Below are 18640 nucleotides of genomic sequence, written 5' to 3' on the forward strand. Positions count from 1 at the left end.
CACAAGCGCAGAAGCTAAATCTCGCACACGCAGCTCCATTTTTCCAACCGGGACTGCATACCTGACCATACCAACTGCAGCCCAATACTATTTGTATTTAGCCATTCTAGTTTTATCAATCATATTTGAATAAATCATTGCCTCCATGGTGGATAGCCAATTAGGAATTTTCATGTAATGTTTTTTTTCTTATCGCTTTCACCAAATTTTCATCATGAGTCTAATCATATGCCTGTGAAAATATTGTAGTGGTTTACTTTCTTTATCATATAAACATTCATGCCATCCCTTCCAAGAGCAATAACCATCTATTCCTCAAATTGTTTCAGTCGCTAAGCCAAACTAGCGGTACTGCCTTATAATATAATCTCCATTCTGGGAACCTAAAGCCGCCTCTGCTTCTGCTATCTTGTAAATCAATTAATTTAATTCTCGGCTTCTTCCTTTGCTGTATAAATTTTTTAATAATTTCCTTCAAGTTAATAATTTTTTAAAATCCAACTTTATAGGTATAGTTTGAAAGTATAATAATTTTGGTAAAATATTCATTTTTATGGCTGCTATCCAACCTAGTAATGATAATTACAGCATTCCTAACCTTTCTGAATAGTTTTTTAATTGGTGCACTAATTTTATTGATTGATTGATTTAATTGGATTTGTATACCGCCTCTCTCCGAGGACTCGGGGTGGCTCACAGCATATATAGTAGATATAACAATACAATAAATCCAATAAATCCAATTAATTTTTTTTTTAAATTCTAAAACATTTAAAAAAACATTCATTAACATTCACCCAATAACTTACGCTATAAACATTTTGTATAATTACTGTCCTTAATTAATTTTGTATAATTACTGTCCTTAATTGAAGAGCATCTAGCTGTCAAATTGATACCTAAATATTTAATTTTTTTAGTTATTTGTAGTCCCAAATATTTTTCAAATTTTTTCTTATGGTTTGATATCATATTCTTAGTAATTTGGTTTTTTGTTTGTAGATTCTGAGGCCTGTCACCTCCCCATACTCTTCTATTTCCTTAATTAAAATTGCTCCTATCTCTTGTGGATTTTCTAAGAAGAGTACTAAGTCATTTGCAAAGGCCTGTATTTTATACTCTTCATTTCTAATTTTGGTTCCTTTTAACACTTGAATTGGATCTAATTTGTTCAATAATATTTCTAAAGTCAAGATAAAGAGGAGAGGTGGCAGTGGGCATAGCCTTTAACAACTTTTATAACTAGTAGTGTGCTGACTGAACTGTTAAGAATTGATTTTAAATATTTGAAAGGCACTGTATTGCTTTCCCTGTCTTTATTGATATGCCACACACCCCTCTTTTTTTGTCTCAATAAAGTAAGTGGTCGTGGTGGCCACTGTATGAGATCTCTATATTTCTGTGAGCTAAACTCAGATTTCTTGGTTTTGGCTAGCAAGGAGTAAAGGCATTATATGTTTTGTGTGTCACAAAAGGAATAAAAGACCATTGGAGTTTAGGTCCCATAATATTGCAGGCGTTTTTAAATTACAATAAAAGCTTAGTTTAATAGATCATTTGATGGCAGGGAGTGCCATTAAATCCAAATTGATTGAATTATATTTTTTACACAAAAAATGTAAATGTAGACAAATGACATACAATGTCAATTGCATCATTACACAAATGATGTCAATTACATCAGTTTATTTACACTGTATTGCTTCAGAAATTTATGCTCTTTGCTATTTAGTGTTTAATTTTCTCCATTGCTTTTTAAGACTGCTGAAAGAAGATCTGGAGAGCCAATTAGTGTATAATAATTTCTTAGTATGCTTCAGAATGATTCATTTTCTTAAATACAGTGATACCTTGTCTTACGAACCCCTCGTCATACAAACTTTTTGAGATATGAACCTGGGGTTTAAGATTTTTTTGCCTCTTCTTCTGAACTATTTTCACCTTATGAACCCGGATGTGGCTCGTGGGCCGCCCCTTGCCCAGGTCTGATATAGACATAGACTGAGCAGACAAACTGCTTTGGTTGTGCTGATGGATGATTTCTGCTGGGCCTGAGATAGGGGACATTCCTCTGTCTTGGTACTTCTTGACCTCTCAGTGGCTTTCAATATAATTGACCATGGTATCCTTTTGCGTCAACTGGAGGGGCTGGGAGTGAGAGGCACTGGATTACGGTGTTCTCCTCTTACCTCTCTGGTTAGTTGCAGTCGGTGTTGGTAGGGGGATAGAGGTCTACTTCTAAACCCTTCCTTTGTTAGGTGCTTCAGGGGTCGGTCCTTCCCCCCCTGCTGTTTAACATCTACATGAAAGTGCTGGGGGAGTTTCCAGCAGTACACTGACGACACTCAGCTGTACATTTCCACCCCATGTCAATTCAGTGAAGCAATGAATGTGATGTGCCAATGCCTGGAAGTTGTGAAGGTCTGGATGTCCATCCATCTGTCTATCCATTACTGGGGGGGGGATTTTAACCCCCTCAGAAAGGATCCACAATTGGGAGTCCCCTTAGACCCATAGCTGATAGAACAACATCTTTCAGCTGTGGCTAGGGGGAACTTTGCACAGGTTCACCTGGTGCACCGGTTGTGACCCTATTTGGATAGGGAGTCTCTTCTCACAGTCACTCATGCCCTTGTCACCTCGCGGCTCAACTACTGCAATGACCTCTACATAGGGCTACCTTTAAAGAGAGTATAGTTAATAGTTAATCCAGAACGCAGCTGCATGAGCTGTTGTGAGTGCGCCTAGGTACACCCACATAATTCTCATCACTCCGCGAGCTGCACTGGCTTCCAATTGGTCTCCAGATGCAATTTAAAGTGTTGGTTATCATCTATAAAGTCCTACATGGCTTAGGACCAGATTATTTACGGGACCATCTTCTGCCTTACACTTCCCAGCAGCCGATCAGAGCCCACAGGGTTGGCCTTCTCCGGTTCCCATCGACCAAGCAGGACTGTGAGGGAGGGCCTTCTCTGTGGTAGCTCTGGCTCTATGACACCAACTATCCCTGGAGATTCGCACTGCCCTCACTCTCCTAGCCTTTCGGAAGGCCTTAAAAGCATGGCTTTCCTGGCAGGCCTGGGGCCGTTGAGCTATAGTATTCTGTTCCGGCCTAGAATGGGATGAATGCTTTTGTATTGGGATTTTAATTGTAGCATATTGTTTTATTTATATACGCCTCCTAGAGTCCGTCAGGAGTTGGGTGGCTTATAAATCCAATAAAATAGATAGATAGATAGATAGATAGATAGATAGATAGATAGATAGATTAGAGAGAGAGATAAATAAGGTTTGATTTCTATTATCTAGAAATCATTATTACACCATTCCAAAGCTTAACAGCTTTGGAAATCCAAAATAACCATCTTGGATTTTACATGTTATTTGTTGTATAGAACGATTCCTTTTCAGATGGTTTTATCTTCTTTTAGAAAAAACCCATTCACTATGTTTACTATGGAAAATAGTGTGTTTGTGCAGACACATCTATATGTGTGTATACAGTAGTCCCTCGCTATATCGCGCTTCACCTGCCGCGGCTTCACTTCATCGCGGGTTTTGAAGTCAGCTTCATTTGAATGATTTTACCACACAAACAAGCGCTAGAATCCCCCAGCGGGACTCCCAAATGTTGAGCGGGGCAGGGACTGAGCTCCTGCGGAGGCCCATCCCCTCGTTCAATCCCCCTCGCCAGTGCCGAAAGGAAAAAAAAGAAAGGAACGCGACGCGGCGGGGATTTCCAGACTGGGCTCGAGGGCGGAAGAGGAAGTGCTCGAGGGCGGAAGAGAGAGAGAGGAAAAAAGAAACAGCCGGGGCAGCTCACCAGGGACTTTACAGCCGGGGCAAGGCAAAAAACACAACATTTGGCCGAACTGCTGCAAAGAACAGAGTAAGTAGTAGTGGGGGGGGGAGGGGGAAGGCTAGCCGACCGTTGCTCGCCTCCAGGCATCCGGAGCTGGTGGGAAGGAGGATAAATTCCCCATCGCGGATTTCACCTATCGCGGCAAGGTCTGGAACGTAACTCCCGCGATAGGTGAGGGATTACTGTATATGTTACCTTGGGACTCTTGGTGAGAAGAAACACATTTTGGTCTCTTCAACTGTCTCCCAAGAAGAGCATCATGGCAAGGGGCAGGATATCAATGGCAGGACATCATTAACTGGTTTTACACAGTTAAACAAGGAAAAGTTGCCTCTGATTTCTAGATCAGAGAAAAATGGAACTGGGATGTGTATGGAAATACTGGTTTTCTTTGGGTTTTTTCTTCCTAATTCCTTTTGGTTTCATGTTTTACATTTTAGGGTTATGAACCTTATAATGGGAAATGTCTCACTATTTGTAAATCTTGAGACAGAAAAGGGACTCATTTCGACTTAAGGAAATTAAAATGTTTTTCATCAAGATAGAATTTGTTGGTTCCAAATGTTGCTGAAAAAGCAGTCTTAAAACAAAACCCTGAAACAAAATAATAATAATAATAATGCATTCAAGGCCAAAATAATCATTTTCATAATCTTTACGGACTGGTTTTTTAAAAATATCTTGGGCCAATATTATATACCTATGTAAATATCATGAACTCTTATCAACTCGTGGTAGTTTTTCACAACCTGTCTGTACTTCTGTATTCCTTGATGATAAATTAGATGTATGATGTTTGAATAGATGTGGGTGAACTTATGTCTAGTTCTGTAAGTATTTTAACGTCTCTTAAATATATATATTCTAATAAAATGGATTATGATATACATATTACTTTATTGGCTTAATACTTACATTAAAATGGAACTGTAATTTTATCCTTGCTGTACTTAATGCCATAATTGCAATATGCCTCAGAAAAATTATCCTTAACTTCATTTATATTTTTATTAAACTGGTAGATCTCAGGCCACTTAGTGAAGATCCATTGGATGGAATTGTATGATTCAGTGATAAAAGAAAATAATTATTTGTAACACTTCTTATTAGCATTGCATCAGATTTCTAGTGTTCTGCCATTTTTACTGAGGAAATATCTTATCTATTTCACATTATTACAATTCTGAATAAACTAGGGAGTCAAATTCTACTCCTAATTTCATTATTAAAAGATTTTGTAGCAAGTGGCACAAATAAGTTAAACAAGATCAGCCATGTTAAACACTTTGATGTTAGACCGTACAAGAATACTAGCTTGCCTGGAAAGTTAGAAAGAATTTCTGGAACCATGTAATAGCAAGTTATTTCTTTATCGCTATAAAGAAAGCTACTTTATCTAGGGGTTGCTTATATTATTTCTCTAGAAATTCAAACCTGTACTTGAGAATAGGATAGGGTGGAGTGGAATGGAATGAATAGATTCCAGGGGAAGAGCCTTCTCTGTGGCGGCCCCGACCCTCTGGAACCAGCTCCCCCCAGAGATTAGGATTGCCCCCACCCTCCTTGTCTTTCACAAACTCCTTAAAACCCACCTCTGCCGTTAGGCATGGGGGAATTGAGATATTTCCCCCCCAGGCCTATATAGTTTTATGTATGGTATGCTTGTGTTGTATGTTCTTTTAAATAATGGGTTTTTAGATTTTAAATATTAGATTTGTTCTCTGTATATTGTTTTATTATTGTTGTGAGCTGCCCCAAGTCTGCGGAGGGAGGCGGCATACAAATCTAATAAATAAATAAAATAAAATAAATTAGATTCAGAATAGAATAGAATAGAATAGAGCAGAGCAGAACAGAGCACAGCAGAGCAAAATACAGTAGAATAATAGTTGGAAGGAACCTGGAGATCTTCTAGTCCAACCCGTTGCTCAGGGAAATATCAACAAAGAATCAAATACCCCAAGTGAAATAAGTTCATTAAATTGAATCCCGATTGGTTTTTTTTTTCTGTACATGTTGAAATTGATCTGGAAATCTCAACAGAATTGTGCACTTGCGGATATAAAAATGCCAAACAAAGACACTGAACTGTGTTAGTAGTCAATAGTTAGTATGCTTAATTAAAAGAGATTGCTTTAATTTTTAATTATCTGAGGCTTGTAAAATTTAAGGAAGGCTTCTCTCTGTATAATTTTACAGTTGATCATTAAGATTCCATTGCAAATACAATTGGGAGGTAACAGATTTTTGTAGTGGCATTTTGTGAAGTGCATTACTGTTAGATATAATAATTATTTTAATATCTCTTTAAAGGCTAGTGCCATTGTAATGTGACATGACTATACTTCGTAAAATTCTGAGACAACATCAGGTTGTTTGGTTGTTCTTTGTTGTTTCAGAGATGAATAATAATGATGACTATTTTTATGAGGTTATTAGTTGCTGAACATGTGGAATAATATCTATAACAAGTATTTGTATTGTAATGCATTTAGGATATACTGATAACTTATTTTTAGCTATGTAGAACTATTTCAATTAAGTTGGTTGGATAGACTAATACAATATACCTCAAACTTTATTAAAGCTACCAAAGCTCAGCATTATCTTATCCCAGATTTACAATGGGTTGCATCCAGATTTAGTCCATAAATTTCCAGGAGTCTCTCCTAAATATAGCCAAATATGTATTCCAGCCAGATTTAGTGTCAATATATCAAGCAATCTCACCCTCATTTTAAGATGTATGGTACATTAAAATATCCCTAATAAAATTTCTATATGTTCTGTTCTGTTTTGTAAATCCAAAAAAGCCCAGGCCATTTCCATCCTTTGAGACCCTTAGTTACAGTAATAAAAATCATGATACATGAAAATAAATTAAGCTTTTTTTTTTGTTCAGAAAAACAATGCACTTCAAAGAATGTGATAATTATATTTTACCTATTTGAAGATGGGATGTATTTTTCCTTTGTTCTGAAGAGGTTAATTATGAATGTAGCATTTCATCTAATCAGAGAGTTAGTGCATATTTATGTGCACTCTCTCTCTCTCTGTATGTGTGTGTGTGTGTGAAGTGACTACAAAAGGTTCTAGAAAAAGAGGAATATGGTAAAATGATGGTGTGAATAGCTTTTTCAATATGATAGACCTAAATAATTATTTCAGTCTTGAGATTTCATGTGTCTTATGTGGTGGTTGTTTTTATTTATTACTATTGTTTTAGAGTCCATGGGTTAACTGCTAAGACTGGCTGCCCTTTTATTTATTTTTATATTGGAGTGGAAATGTAGTTTGGACATAATGGATTATTGATTGGTCTGAGAACAGCAGAAGCCCCAAGGCCTAGTCATCAATGGTACTTACTCTCCCATTAGAGAATGCATCACTTCATGCAGCCATTTGGGATCCAAATCTGTAGAATATAAGCTTATAATTGTTGATCTTGTAACAGAACAGTTTTTAGGGCAAGGAGCTCTTCATTATTGTGATGGGCTTGCTCCTTCCCCCTCCCATTTGTTCAAATAATAGTTTCTTTGTTTTGGTAGTAAGATAAGCTGGATCAGGATGTTAATGATGTATTTTAATTCATGCCTTATAGTGCTACAGTGTAATTCATAGAATACATTTCTTTGTCTCTGTGAAGACAAACATGACCAGTATACTAAAGCACAAAATATGTACTGAGTGGGTGACAGGGCTATGTTTCTCTATATATCTTGTAAAACCATGCAAGAATGAACCTTTTAGTAAAATTCCTTTCAAAAAAAGGGCTTACATTTTTTCCCTCCATGCTTTCCCTTGTTTTCTGTCCTGTGAATCTTCTCTATTTCTCACTGGCAAGATCTGTATTTGCTTAATATATCCTTATAGGTGTGTCTCTCCACGAAGGTTATTATTGGTAGTGCTGTTTCAGAAGCGCCTAATTATTTTCTCAGGAATTTTGGAGCCCGTTTTTAATACCATCATTAACTCAGGAGAGGGAGGGAGAGAAAGCAAACGATGTGGGCAAAGCATCTCAGAGTAAATCTGCAGTGTTAACAGTTGCAGGTCTGAAAATAATGCCTCCCAGAACAACAAAAAATGTAGCAGACGTCTCTTTGCCCAGAATTAAACAAACTGGTGCTTTAGCATTTCTGGAGACTAGGATCCTGGAGACAAGATGAGAGGCCCAAGTTCCCAGCCCTTGAAAAATAAGCCAGCTATAAGATTTGCAATACTGCATCAATTCGAATAAAAACGCAGAGTCAGAAATAAATTGACTCAGCTCGCACTGGATTCTGAGATCAGGCAGTTTTGGAGCTGATCATGAAATGGAGAAGAATATTATTGAGCAAGCCCTTTTCACCTGCAGTTTTTTTAAAAAAAGGTTTGGCAAAAATGTGATCATCTTCTATAGCTCTTGGGGGAATAAAATCAAGGCAAAATCCTGCTAACTTTTCCCTAATGCCTATATTCATTCTGAAGGACATATCCTGCTGGGATTTCCTGTAAAAAGTCAAGGATGTCCTTACTATTTAAAGACAGGCTGTTTCCCCCTCCCTGGTACATCCTACTACCCTAATGTCTCCTAAATACCCTGCTGTTGCAGAACAGTTGTGTTATCCTTGAGAGATAGGAACTGAATATAGGTTTCTCTCTCTCTCTCTCTCTCTCTCTCTCTCTCTCTCTCTCTCTCTCTCTCTCTCTCTCTCTCTCTCTCTCTCTCTCTCTCTGTGTGTGTGTGTGTGTATAACATGTTTCCTTGTCTAAACCTCTTGGCATCATTTCTTATCTGAAGAGTTTTAATTGCAAAATAAGCTGCTGTTAAAGAAGTGAAAGCTTACTTTCTTAAGGGATTTTATATGCAACATTACTTTGAAGCACATGAAATGGAATAGACATAATAATTAGTTGTCTAAAATAAAAGTATGATTTAGTTTTATAACTGTTACCTCTAACCTGGCAACGTTGAAGTATGGAGACAACTGCCAAAATTCTCAACCAGCCTGGTTCATCTTTTCATCTTTTCTATTCTGGCTAGATATTAAGAGAATTGAAATTCAATAACCTATGTGTGCTATATTTCCCTGGCTTAGCAATTAATTCTGTATACAACTTCTTCAGTTAGCAAACAGTAGTGTTACCTGAGAATCCCTGTACTTTAACAAGCCATTGTTATGCATTATGAGGTGGTTATATAAAGGTAAGATAGGATTTGTCACAGTGATAATAGATATAGATGATTCATTGCTTATGGTCCTTTACTGGCATGGAATTGAGCTGTGAAGGGCAAAATACCATGATAGCACACTAATATCAACAAGAGAGTGCATTATTATCAATTTAGTAGAAGTATACTTGCAAATAGCATTCTCTGTTGCCAAATCAAATGAAATATTTATTATTAGGGCCATGTTACACTTGATGCTAGCCCAATGGTCGAAAAGCAATAATCCTAATTTCTGATTGAAATCACACCCCCCCCCCATGGTTTTGGTTCTACTGGTTTATTTTTTTGAAATCAACCTGGTTAACAAACCTAACTCCAAACTCAAGACTTTAGTCTCGATCCATTAAGGTTTGAAAATGCCAGGAGTCATCTTAAGCAAGATAACTGGATAGTGAGTTTCCAGCCAGTTTAACCCTAGTATCCAACTTTACAGATTATGAATTCTTCTCAAATGGAGTTTGCGGAGAGGGGCGGCATATAAACCCAATAAATCTATATGCCCTTATCTCTCTTTAATTCTAATTCTGAAATTCTCTTGGCTAGATTGCACTATCCTCTGCAATTCTTTGGGAGTGATAGAAAAACATCCTTTTTCAGCAGTACATGTGGAGATGTCCCTGTGGAACAAGCCATATGCTCCTTTGTTGCTCTCTACCGAGAATCAAGAAAGATACATATCCATTCCATTTTAAAGAACCACCCCAGAGGACAGCGCAATGTCTAGCTGCCCATGCTTCTATCTCACCAAATTTTGACATCTTTCCAAGTTGCTGGATTTTTTTGCTATCATTTATTAGGGACTTCAGGTCAACAATAAAACATATAAACATGTCATTATTTTAAAAACATATAAAATACAATAGGCGTAGCAAGAATTTTTGAGATTGCCATTGCTAATTGCATTACAGTTGTTGTTATAATAATGTATTTTGTATACTTCTATTGTATTTTATAAGTTTTAAAATAATAATGACATGTTTATATGTTTTATTGTTGACCTGAAGGCCCTAATAAAGGTTAGATTTGAATTATGGCAATGGACCACAACACATTTCTATTACTGATTCCCAGAACTGGATCACTCTTTTCCTAGTCTTAAAATGTTTTAAGTCTATCATGCCTTTTATATAAATTGATTAATATACTTCAGGAAGAATCACTTTGGGTAGATGTTTAAGTAAAATCCATCCTGTGGTGCATAGTTTCTGGGAGGAGAATTAAAATTAGGTGGGGCAGAAATACAGATACCTCAAAGCAGAAATATGAATCCTCCTTTTGAAGTACTGTATTGTGTATACAAACGTTACCATTGAATACATGCTTTGTAAACTAGATGCATCTTCACCAATAGAGAAAGACATGCTTTTTTTTCTTAAAAGCAGGGTAGATTAAAAAGAAAGAAGGTATTTTTCCATTAAACATGAGGCACTTGTAATAAACAAGTAGAAAGGTTTCTTCAGTATATAAAAGAGATTATATATGCATGTATTGGCTATTTATTTGCAGGGCAGAAAAAACAGCATCTAGTTTTGAATAGATACTACAGAAAATACCAGATGTTCCTCCTTTTAATATGTAACAATGAACTTTGCTACAGCTTTTAATGTAGCAAAATCGTGAACACAATTTCTGTACTTTATTAACAAGGATATTAGCAATCAATTAAAAAAATTAGTAGTCGTTCATTTAATGGGCTTGTTTATAGGAATTTTATTTAACTAAAATAAGATGCATCCTTTTCTGTATGTCTGCATGTTTAAGAAAACATTTTTAACAAGGTTCGCTTACTGGGTCCTACAGAAATCCTTTATCTCTAGACAAACAAAATTTTGGCTGTTTTTCATGAAATTATACATGTGTATAAAACCACAGACTTAAAATATTACAGTTACTTCAAGAAAGGGCTTATTAAGTTGAAGCTACATGCACACTATTTTTTTGTTTGGAAAGACAAATTTAACTCTTTGTGAGATTGATGTTCTTATTTTTAGCATATACCAATTACACGCATACTCTGTATCCCAGTAACTGAAACTACTATTTCATAGGTTTGTTTATGTTATCTTACTGAGCTTATGAAATATCCCACTGGATTTTCTGAATTATAATATCATCCAAGTTAAATTTAATACACTGCCTGTACCAAGAGTTTGATTTAGATGAAAAGAAAGCCTTAACAGAAGGAAGTAACACAGAGGGATGTTGTGAATGTGCTTCAAATGAAATGCTTTTGCATTTAGTAATGAGGTGTTGTGCTTTTGTTTTGGTTGCAGGTTTTGTTTGTCAGAAACATCAATGAACGCTTATATCCGGAATGCTCCCAAGCTGAGAAGCAATTTGAATATAGGAATGAAGAGATAGAGGCTTGGTGAGAAACATCCCCAATAGAAATTTCGACATAATTTTCCACTCCTGGGCAGAGCTTTTACCTGTTGACTGATGTTGTTGGAATACAGATGGATTGTAGTGTAGGTGCAAACATGGAATTGCGAAGAGCCTCCAGTCCTCACAGGATGAATAAGAACGATGTGGATGCAGACAAATCCATGTTGCACAGCTGCTGCATATGTGGCAAGAGTTTTCCCTTCCAGAGCTCACTGTCACAACACATGAGGAAGCACACAGGGGAGAAACCCTATAAATGCCCTTACTGTGATCACAGAGCTTCCCAAAAGGGCAACTTAAAGATCCATATTCGGGGTCACAGGACAGGCACCATAAGCCAGAGGAATGATGTGGAGATGGTGGGAGAGGCCCAGCTTAACGAGATGAGGGTCTTCGAAGGCTTTGATGGTTGTACCAGCCCTACCAAAAGCACTTCTGCTTGTAACAAAATATTGAATGGAACAGCTCCCACAGAGGACAGCAAGATCTTGCTCAGAAGCAGCAGAAAAGAGGCATTGGCCGATGATGTTAAATTATGTACTGTTCAGTGCAACTTCTGTAAAGGCAAATTTGAAGGGAAGAAAGAGTTGGAGCAACACATACATCAAGTTCACAAGCCTTTCAAATGTAGGCTGTGCAGTTACACGACTCTAAGACAGGAGACCCTTCTAAACCACATAGAAAGAGATCATATTACAACTCAAATTCCCAATGGGGAAGCCTACCCTGAGAACTGCAAGCCTGAGTCCAATGCTGGAGAATTTCCTTGTGAAGTCTGTGGACAAGCCTTTAGTCAAACATGGTTCCTCAAAGCTCATATGAAGAAGCATCGAGGGTCATTTGACCACGGATGCCACATTTGTGGCCGGAAATTTAAAGAGCCCTGGTTCCTTAAAAACCACATGAAATCTCATGGCCCAAAAGCTGGGAGTAAAAATAAGCCAAAAAGTGATTTAGAGCCCATTGCCACTATCAATGATGTCATTCAGGAAGAGACTATTGTGACTGGGTTATCCCTCTATGAAGTTTGTAGCAAGTGTGGAAACCTATTTACAAATATGGAGAGCTTAAAAGCACATAACTCTGTACATTGTAAGTCTCAAGGAATTTGCAATGATCCTAGAGGAGAGAGACTAATAGATGGAGATTTGGATTCATCTATTACAAAACAGTTTTTCTTCCAATATCTGAACTTGAGGCCATCTGTATGGATAGAAGGTGTTTCAAGGGGCCAGACAGGTAAAAGAGTAGCGGAGCTGGATCCAGTGAACAGTTACCAAGCTTGGCATTTGGCTACCAAAGGGAAAGTTGCAGAGCCTTCTGAGTATGTTAAGTATTTAGGGTGGGATGAAGTTCTGGCAGATGCTGATGTCACGTATGACAGGGACAAAAGGGAATATATTCTTGTTAGTCAAGAGAAACGCAAGCAAGAGCAAGATTCATCCAACTCTTCCAGTAATCCAAAGAAGAAGAACTGCACAGGTGGCCGTTCAGAGAAAAGCAATAATGCACAAGGGGACAACTGCATGCTTGGTCCAGATGACTTAGAATACAGACCATCCTCACGTCAAAGCAGAAGGGCATCACAGAACAAGTCCACCGAGTGCTTTGAATGTGGCAAAATCTTCCGCACATATCACCAAATGGTCCTTCATTCCCGAGTCCACAGGAAAGAGCGCCGAAGCTGCAGTGAAGGCGGATCAGTCGTTCAGCATGATAGATACGGTTCCAATAGTGAAGATGGCGATTCTGGATCTGTCAGTGCACCAAGTACACCAAGTTCTGCTTCTGCTCAAGAAGATTCAGTCACCTCTGGAATAGGTGAAGAGGGTCCTGAGGATAGTTCTGAGGAAGGAATACATGAGCCATCCCCATGTAAGTATCTGTAGGTAACTGCATTTTAATTCATAAGTATTTATTTTGTTTTGGGGTGGGTTTTTTTTGTAAAACTTTATACGGGTAGTCCTCGACTTAACCTCGACCATGATTGAGCCCAAAATTTATGTCGCTAAGTGAGTCTTCCCTCCTTTTTACAACCTTTCTTTCCATGGTTGTTAAAGTTAATCATTGCAGTTGTTAAGTTAGTAACATGGTTGTTAAGTGAATCCAGTTTATCCTTGACTTTGCAGAAGGTTGCAAAAGTTGATCATATGATCCCAACCTTCATAAATATGAGTCAGTTGCCAGTTGTCTGAATTTTGATCATGTGACCAAGGGGATGTGTGGAAAATGTTCGTAAGTGATGTTGTAACTTCAAACAGTCACTAAAGGAACTGTTGTAAGTCGAGGATGACCTATTTAGTGTTGGCTATGGTTGTTGTTTTTTTTAAATAAAAGGATTTAAAAGCACGGCTAGAAATCATCAGTTTTTTAAGGTGGTGAAATGGTTTTTGACCATGGATTGATTCAAGGATATATTATAGGTGGTCCTCATTTAGCCAGTTTGGACTGACAACCTAATTGATAAGCGATCACTAAGTGAAACAGGCCCTTTGCTTATGATTTTACTTCTGATTTCCTTTGCTTTACAGACTTGTGAATATTGTAAATGCAAGGATTGATCATAAAGTTACTTCTTCATAGCTGAGAAGTTGCTAAATGAGGCTAAAGAAGGCTAAACAAGGACTGCTGGTAATTGTACTTAAAGCTATTTGAAACAATTGAGCAGTTAGTTGGATAGTTCTATTAGGATTCAAGTTTGTCTATGGTTACCTAAACGTTTGGTGTTCAGTTTGCCTTATTTGAAGGAAATAATAGAGCACTTGAGTCTATGGAAGAGTCAATCTGGATTGAAGATATTGCTGTATTTAGAACTACTATATATGGCTAAAAGCAGGTTCCTTGCTTCAGACTGTCCCTGTTAGCATAACTAGTACAAAATGATGAAAGGGCAGCACATAAAGATTGAATGTTTCATGGAACTAATGCTTGGATTTGACCCAGTTCCTTAAAATTGTATTTTTATAGTGGTCAGTTTCCAGTTAACATTCATTATACTCAAATAACAAAGTAGGTGAGATTTTTGTTGCTGGAGTATTCCTGCACTAGTTATACACAAGGAAAGGTTTATGACTGCAGACCTGTTTCTCCTGATTGGCATCCTCCGTTCCAGAAACACTGAGTACGAAAGACATATGTAATTAACTTCAGCTTCATTGTTGATTTATTCTCAGCTATTTTCTAGGCACTGAATTGTACTTTGTACAAACAGCTCTATTTTTCTGGATAACTCACATAGTTATATTAATTACATCAAGGCTTTTAAAAATCGGATATTATTAAAGTAATCTTTTAATTTAGTAGACTTAAGTTTAGTGAGTCTCATATTCAATAGACAAATTTGTTTTTGGACAAAAAAAGTGGATTTGTTCAAATGTCTCAAAATAGTATGTTTAAAACATTCACCGCTTCCCCTCGTAATTGGTAGTCACTGTTATCGATATAGTGATTTTTTCATATTTAAATATATTTTGGGAGACAAAAATTCCTGTTTGATATAAAATGAACATAAGACTGCATTGGAAAACTCCTCCTCCTTAATTTGTTAAACTGTGTATGTGTATAATAAACTGTGTACAGTATCAGGAAAGACTGAATGAACTCAATCTGTATAGTCTGGAAGACAGAAGGAAAAGGGGGGACATGATGGAAACATTTAAATATGTTAAAGGGTTAAATAGGGTTCAGGAGGGAAGTGTTTTTAACAGTGTTTTTAACAGGAAAGTGAACACAAGAACAAGGGGACACAATCTGAAGTTAGTTGGGGGAAAGATCAAAGGCAACATGAGAAAATATTATTTTACTGAAAGAGTAGTAAATCCTTGGAACAAACTTCCAGCAGACGTGGTTGGGAAATCCACAGTAACTGAATTTAAACATGCCTGGGATAAACATATATCCATCCTAAGATAAAATACAGGAAATAGTAAAAGGGCAGACTAGATGGACCAAGAGGTCTTTTTCTGCCGTCAGTCTTCTATGTTTCTATGTTTCTATGTTTCTATGTATGTGTATAATATGAAAATAGTGAATTGGCAGAATATGTTTCAGCATTAAAATTGGAGTACCAGGTTGTATGGATAAGTTAAAACTTAGTAGGATTTGCTATATTTTTTTTTTTCATCATACAAATAATGGCAGATAAACCCCCCACAAAAGTGCATCCCATAATAACTCTTCAGATGATATGAAGGCCAGGTTTGGATGGGCATTCCACATTCAGTGAAATTTTGTCCTTCTCCTCTGAAGTTGTCAACTTTTTATAGGAAATTAGATATATTTGTTGAATGTATAGAAGTCTAACTTTGAAGTAAGATCTGTTCATTTACCTGGGTTTAGAATATATAAAGATGCAGTGGGTCAGTGGCTAAAACGCTGAGCTTGTCGATCAGAAAGGTCGGCAGTTCGAATCTCTAGCACCAGGTAACGGAATGAGCACCTGTTACTTGTCCCAGCTTCTGCCAGCCTAACAAAAGCATGTGAAAATGCAAGTAGAAAAAATAGGGACCACCTTTGGTGGGAAGGTAATAGCGTTCCATATGCTTTTGATGTTTAGTCATGCCAGCCACATGACCACGGAGACACCTTCAGGCAGTGCTGGCTCTTCAGCTTTGAAACGGAGATGAGCACCGCCCCTAGAGTCGGGGATGACTATCACATACGTGTGAGGGGAACCTTTACCTTAAGAATATATATTTAGGATACTTACCATAGCAAGCCAAAACTTGGTGCTTCTAAATGTTTTGAGACTACCATTGCCCGACTTACCAACTAACATGGCCAGTAGCATGTCCAAAATTAGCCGCCCCGAGTTTACGGAGAGAGGCGGCATACAAATATAATAAATAAATAAATAAGTAAATAAAATATATGGTGGTATAAAACTTGGGGAAGGTAAAATTCAATGAGAAATTACTGCATTTTGCCATAGTGTCCTCATCACAAATTTGTTGGATAGATTTGGGGTACTTATTTTGTTCTCATCTATATAATGCTCTCCATGATTCAATAATGATGATATTTAATGTTTAATAATTATTTAACAATCATCAGTAAAATATATGCATATTCTTTTTCTTCTTCCATTTTGATCCTTTGCTTTTAAAAGTTGCATTTGAAAAACTCCTAGGCTAATTAATCCCTGTGGATTACTGCAATCCTTAGAGTCTGACTGGCTAAATGCAACAAATTATTCTTCAACTAGAAGCAGGGTAAATATTTGAAAGAACACTATTGTGATTGCATTTGTATTATATTTTTCATTGCTTGGTTCTCTTTGTTTATGAGGCACTTTTAGATTCCCTTAAATTCCAAGGAATTCTCCCTCCCCCTAGTTTGTTTGGATTTTTGTTGTTGTTAGTTGCTGACATTTCTCCCTCTTGAGACTTAGCTGATTTGAGTTTTCAGATTTTTATTATGCAGTGGGAAGCTAAAGAAATAATCAGTACAGTATTGAGAAGTTTAAAATGCATTTAGAGTTGCTATATGGAGGAGCTTTCCTCATATTAACTAACCAGTGACACATTTAAGCTGGTCAGCCTAGTTTATTCAGCCAAAAGTAATCATTGCTTTCCACTGAGTGTTAAGTACTTAAATCAGACAGCATTTGCAAATGTGTTTATTGCAATCATTTTTATAAATTGACATACACTTTAAATTGTATGTTTGTAATGGCTGAAACATTCATGCTTCATCACTGTACATTAACTTAATCTTCAATATTTTGAACAATGGTAATATTTTTTTAAAAAAAGCATTTCTCAAATCAGTAAGGTCAGATGTGAAATTTATTTTATTTTATGTCTTACTTCATATCTAGACCTTACAGCAAGTTTAGCATTTGGACATAAATGGATTATTATTGATGAAGTAAAAATATGTAACCATCAGTTAACATTAAAAACAAATTATCAGGAAATATTGTGGCAGAAAGAGTTTCCATGTTTTAAGGCTGAAGAACAGGTACAAAAAATTATTATTTGTGCATGTGTCCAAATATTCATGAGATTATATGTGTGTATAAGTATGTGTTTTATGTGTATTCACACAACTACATGCACACATTAATAAAATGGGAAAGACAACTTTAATATATATATAAGGGGCTTGCTGGTCATGTTCTAACTTTAAATTAAACATTTATTTTAGAGAAATATTTACCTGATAAGATAACAATGTTGGCATCAGGTTTTGATTCCCTCCTTTGGGGGAGGATTTCATAAGCTGTCTGGTACACTGGGAAGGGCCCCTCCCTTGGCACCACCCATCTAATTTAATTTGACAGAAGTACCCTGCAGAGAAAGAAATAATAATCTTCATCAATTTGATATTCTCGCTGATCTGCTAGAAAGTCCCCTGATCTCAGTGCAAGTTATAGTAAAAATATAAGATTGCAGTGTTAATAATTAAATATACAGTTGCTATCTGGCATTACATTAGGACAAAGTTCCTTGTTTAATGGATGTGGATTGCCATCGATAAAATAATGCTTATTATGTAGTCACTCTGGAATTGCGGAAGTCTCATAGGAAGTTTGAATCTGCCTTTGAGAAGCAAATGACAACAGTCCTATTCTATGAACTTTGGGGGGGGGGGGGGAGCTTATTTTATTTCTTGTTTCCTGTTTCTTTCCAAGTTCTTTTTACAATGTTTTAACTACCGGTATTTTCAGCTCATCGAATATTTTGTCAAGGCAATGTGTGAATCAGCCACCTAAATAAATAAATAATGAGAACAAATAGAACTCACCCAATTTAATTACGAAAGTTGGTTTATAAATATATTTTAATATGGCTTTGCTGTTTGCAGAGCTCAATGTATTTCTAAGGCATGCAAATAAATTTTAAATCGTTTGAAGGCTCATCAATTGAAAGAAACATTAAAATAAAATAATAGAATACATTATTATGTAAGAAGCCGCCGAGAGAAATTTATGTGAATAATTGCTTATCACATTTGTTCTTGGTTATGTGTGATAAAAGTCAAGTGTCTCTTATGCTACACTTCTTATTTGCAGAGTTCATTGACTCAAGTACTGCTAAGTAGGTCAAATGGAGGCCTACGTAAACTATATCGAAAAACTAAAATTTAAGATAAAATTGTAACATGTTGCTGAACATAATAATTAGAGATAATTTTTAGAAACTAGTGAATGGGATTAAATCACTGCAAATTCAGCA

General features: G+C 36.6%; 1 protein-coding gene across 3 annotated transcripts in view; it reads left to right on the top strand.

Moving 5' to 3' along the window:
• ZNF516 (zinc finger protein 516) overlaps nucleotides 1–18640 on the top strand; it is a 160625-nt gene that overhangs the window by 52017 nt on the left and 89968 nt on the right. For all 3 annotated transcript variants that reach the window (XM_070747439.1, XM_070747440.1, XM_070747438.1), the window contains exon 2: nucleotides 11351–13337. In XM_070747439.1, coding sequence (XP_070603540.1) covers nucleotides 11534–13337 — 1804 coding nt within the window. In that variant the 5' untranslated portion in view covers nucleotides 11351–11533. The remainder of the gene's footprint in view (nucleotides 1–11350; nucleotides 13338–18640) is intronic.

The sequence above is a fragment of the Erythrolamprus reginae genome, chromosome 3, assembly GCF_031021105.1.
Source record: "Erythrolamprus reginae isolate rEryReg1 chromosome 3, rEryReg1.hap1, whole genome shotgun sequence".
Classification (NCBI taxonomy): Eukaryota; Metazoa; Chordata; class Lepidosauria; order Squamata; family Dipsadidae; genus Erythrolamprus; species Erythrolamprus reginae.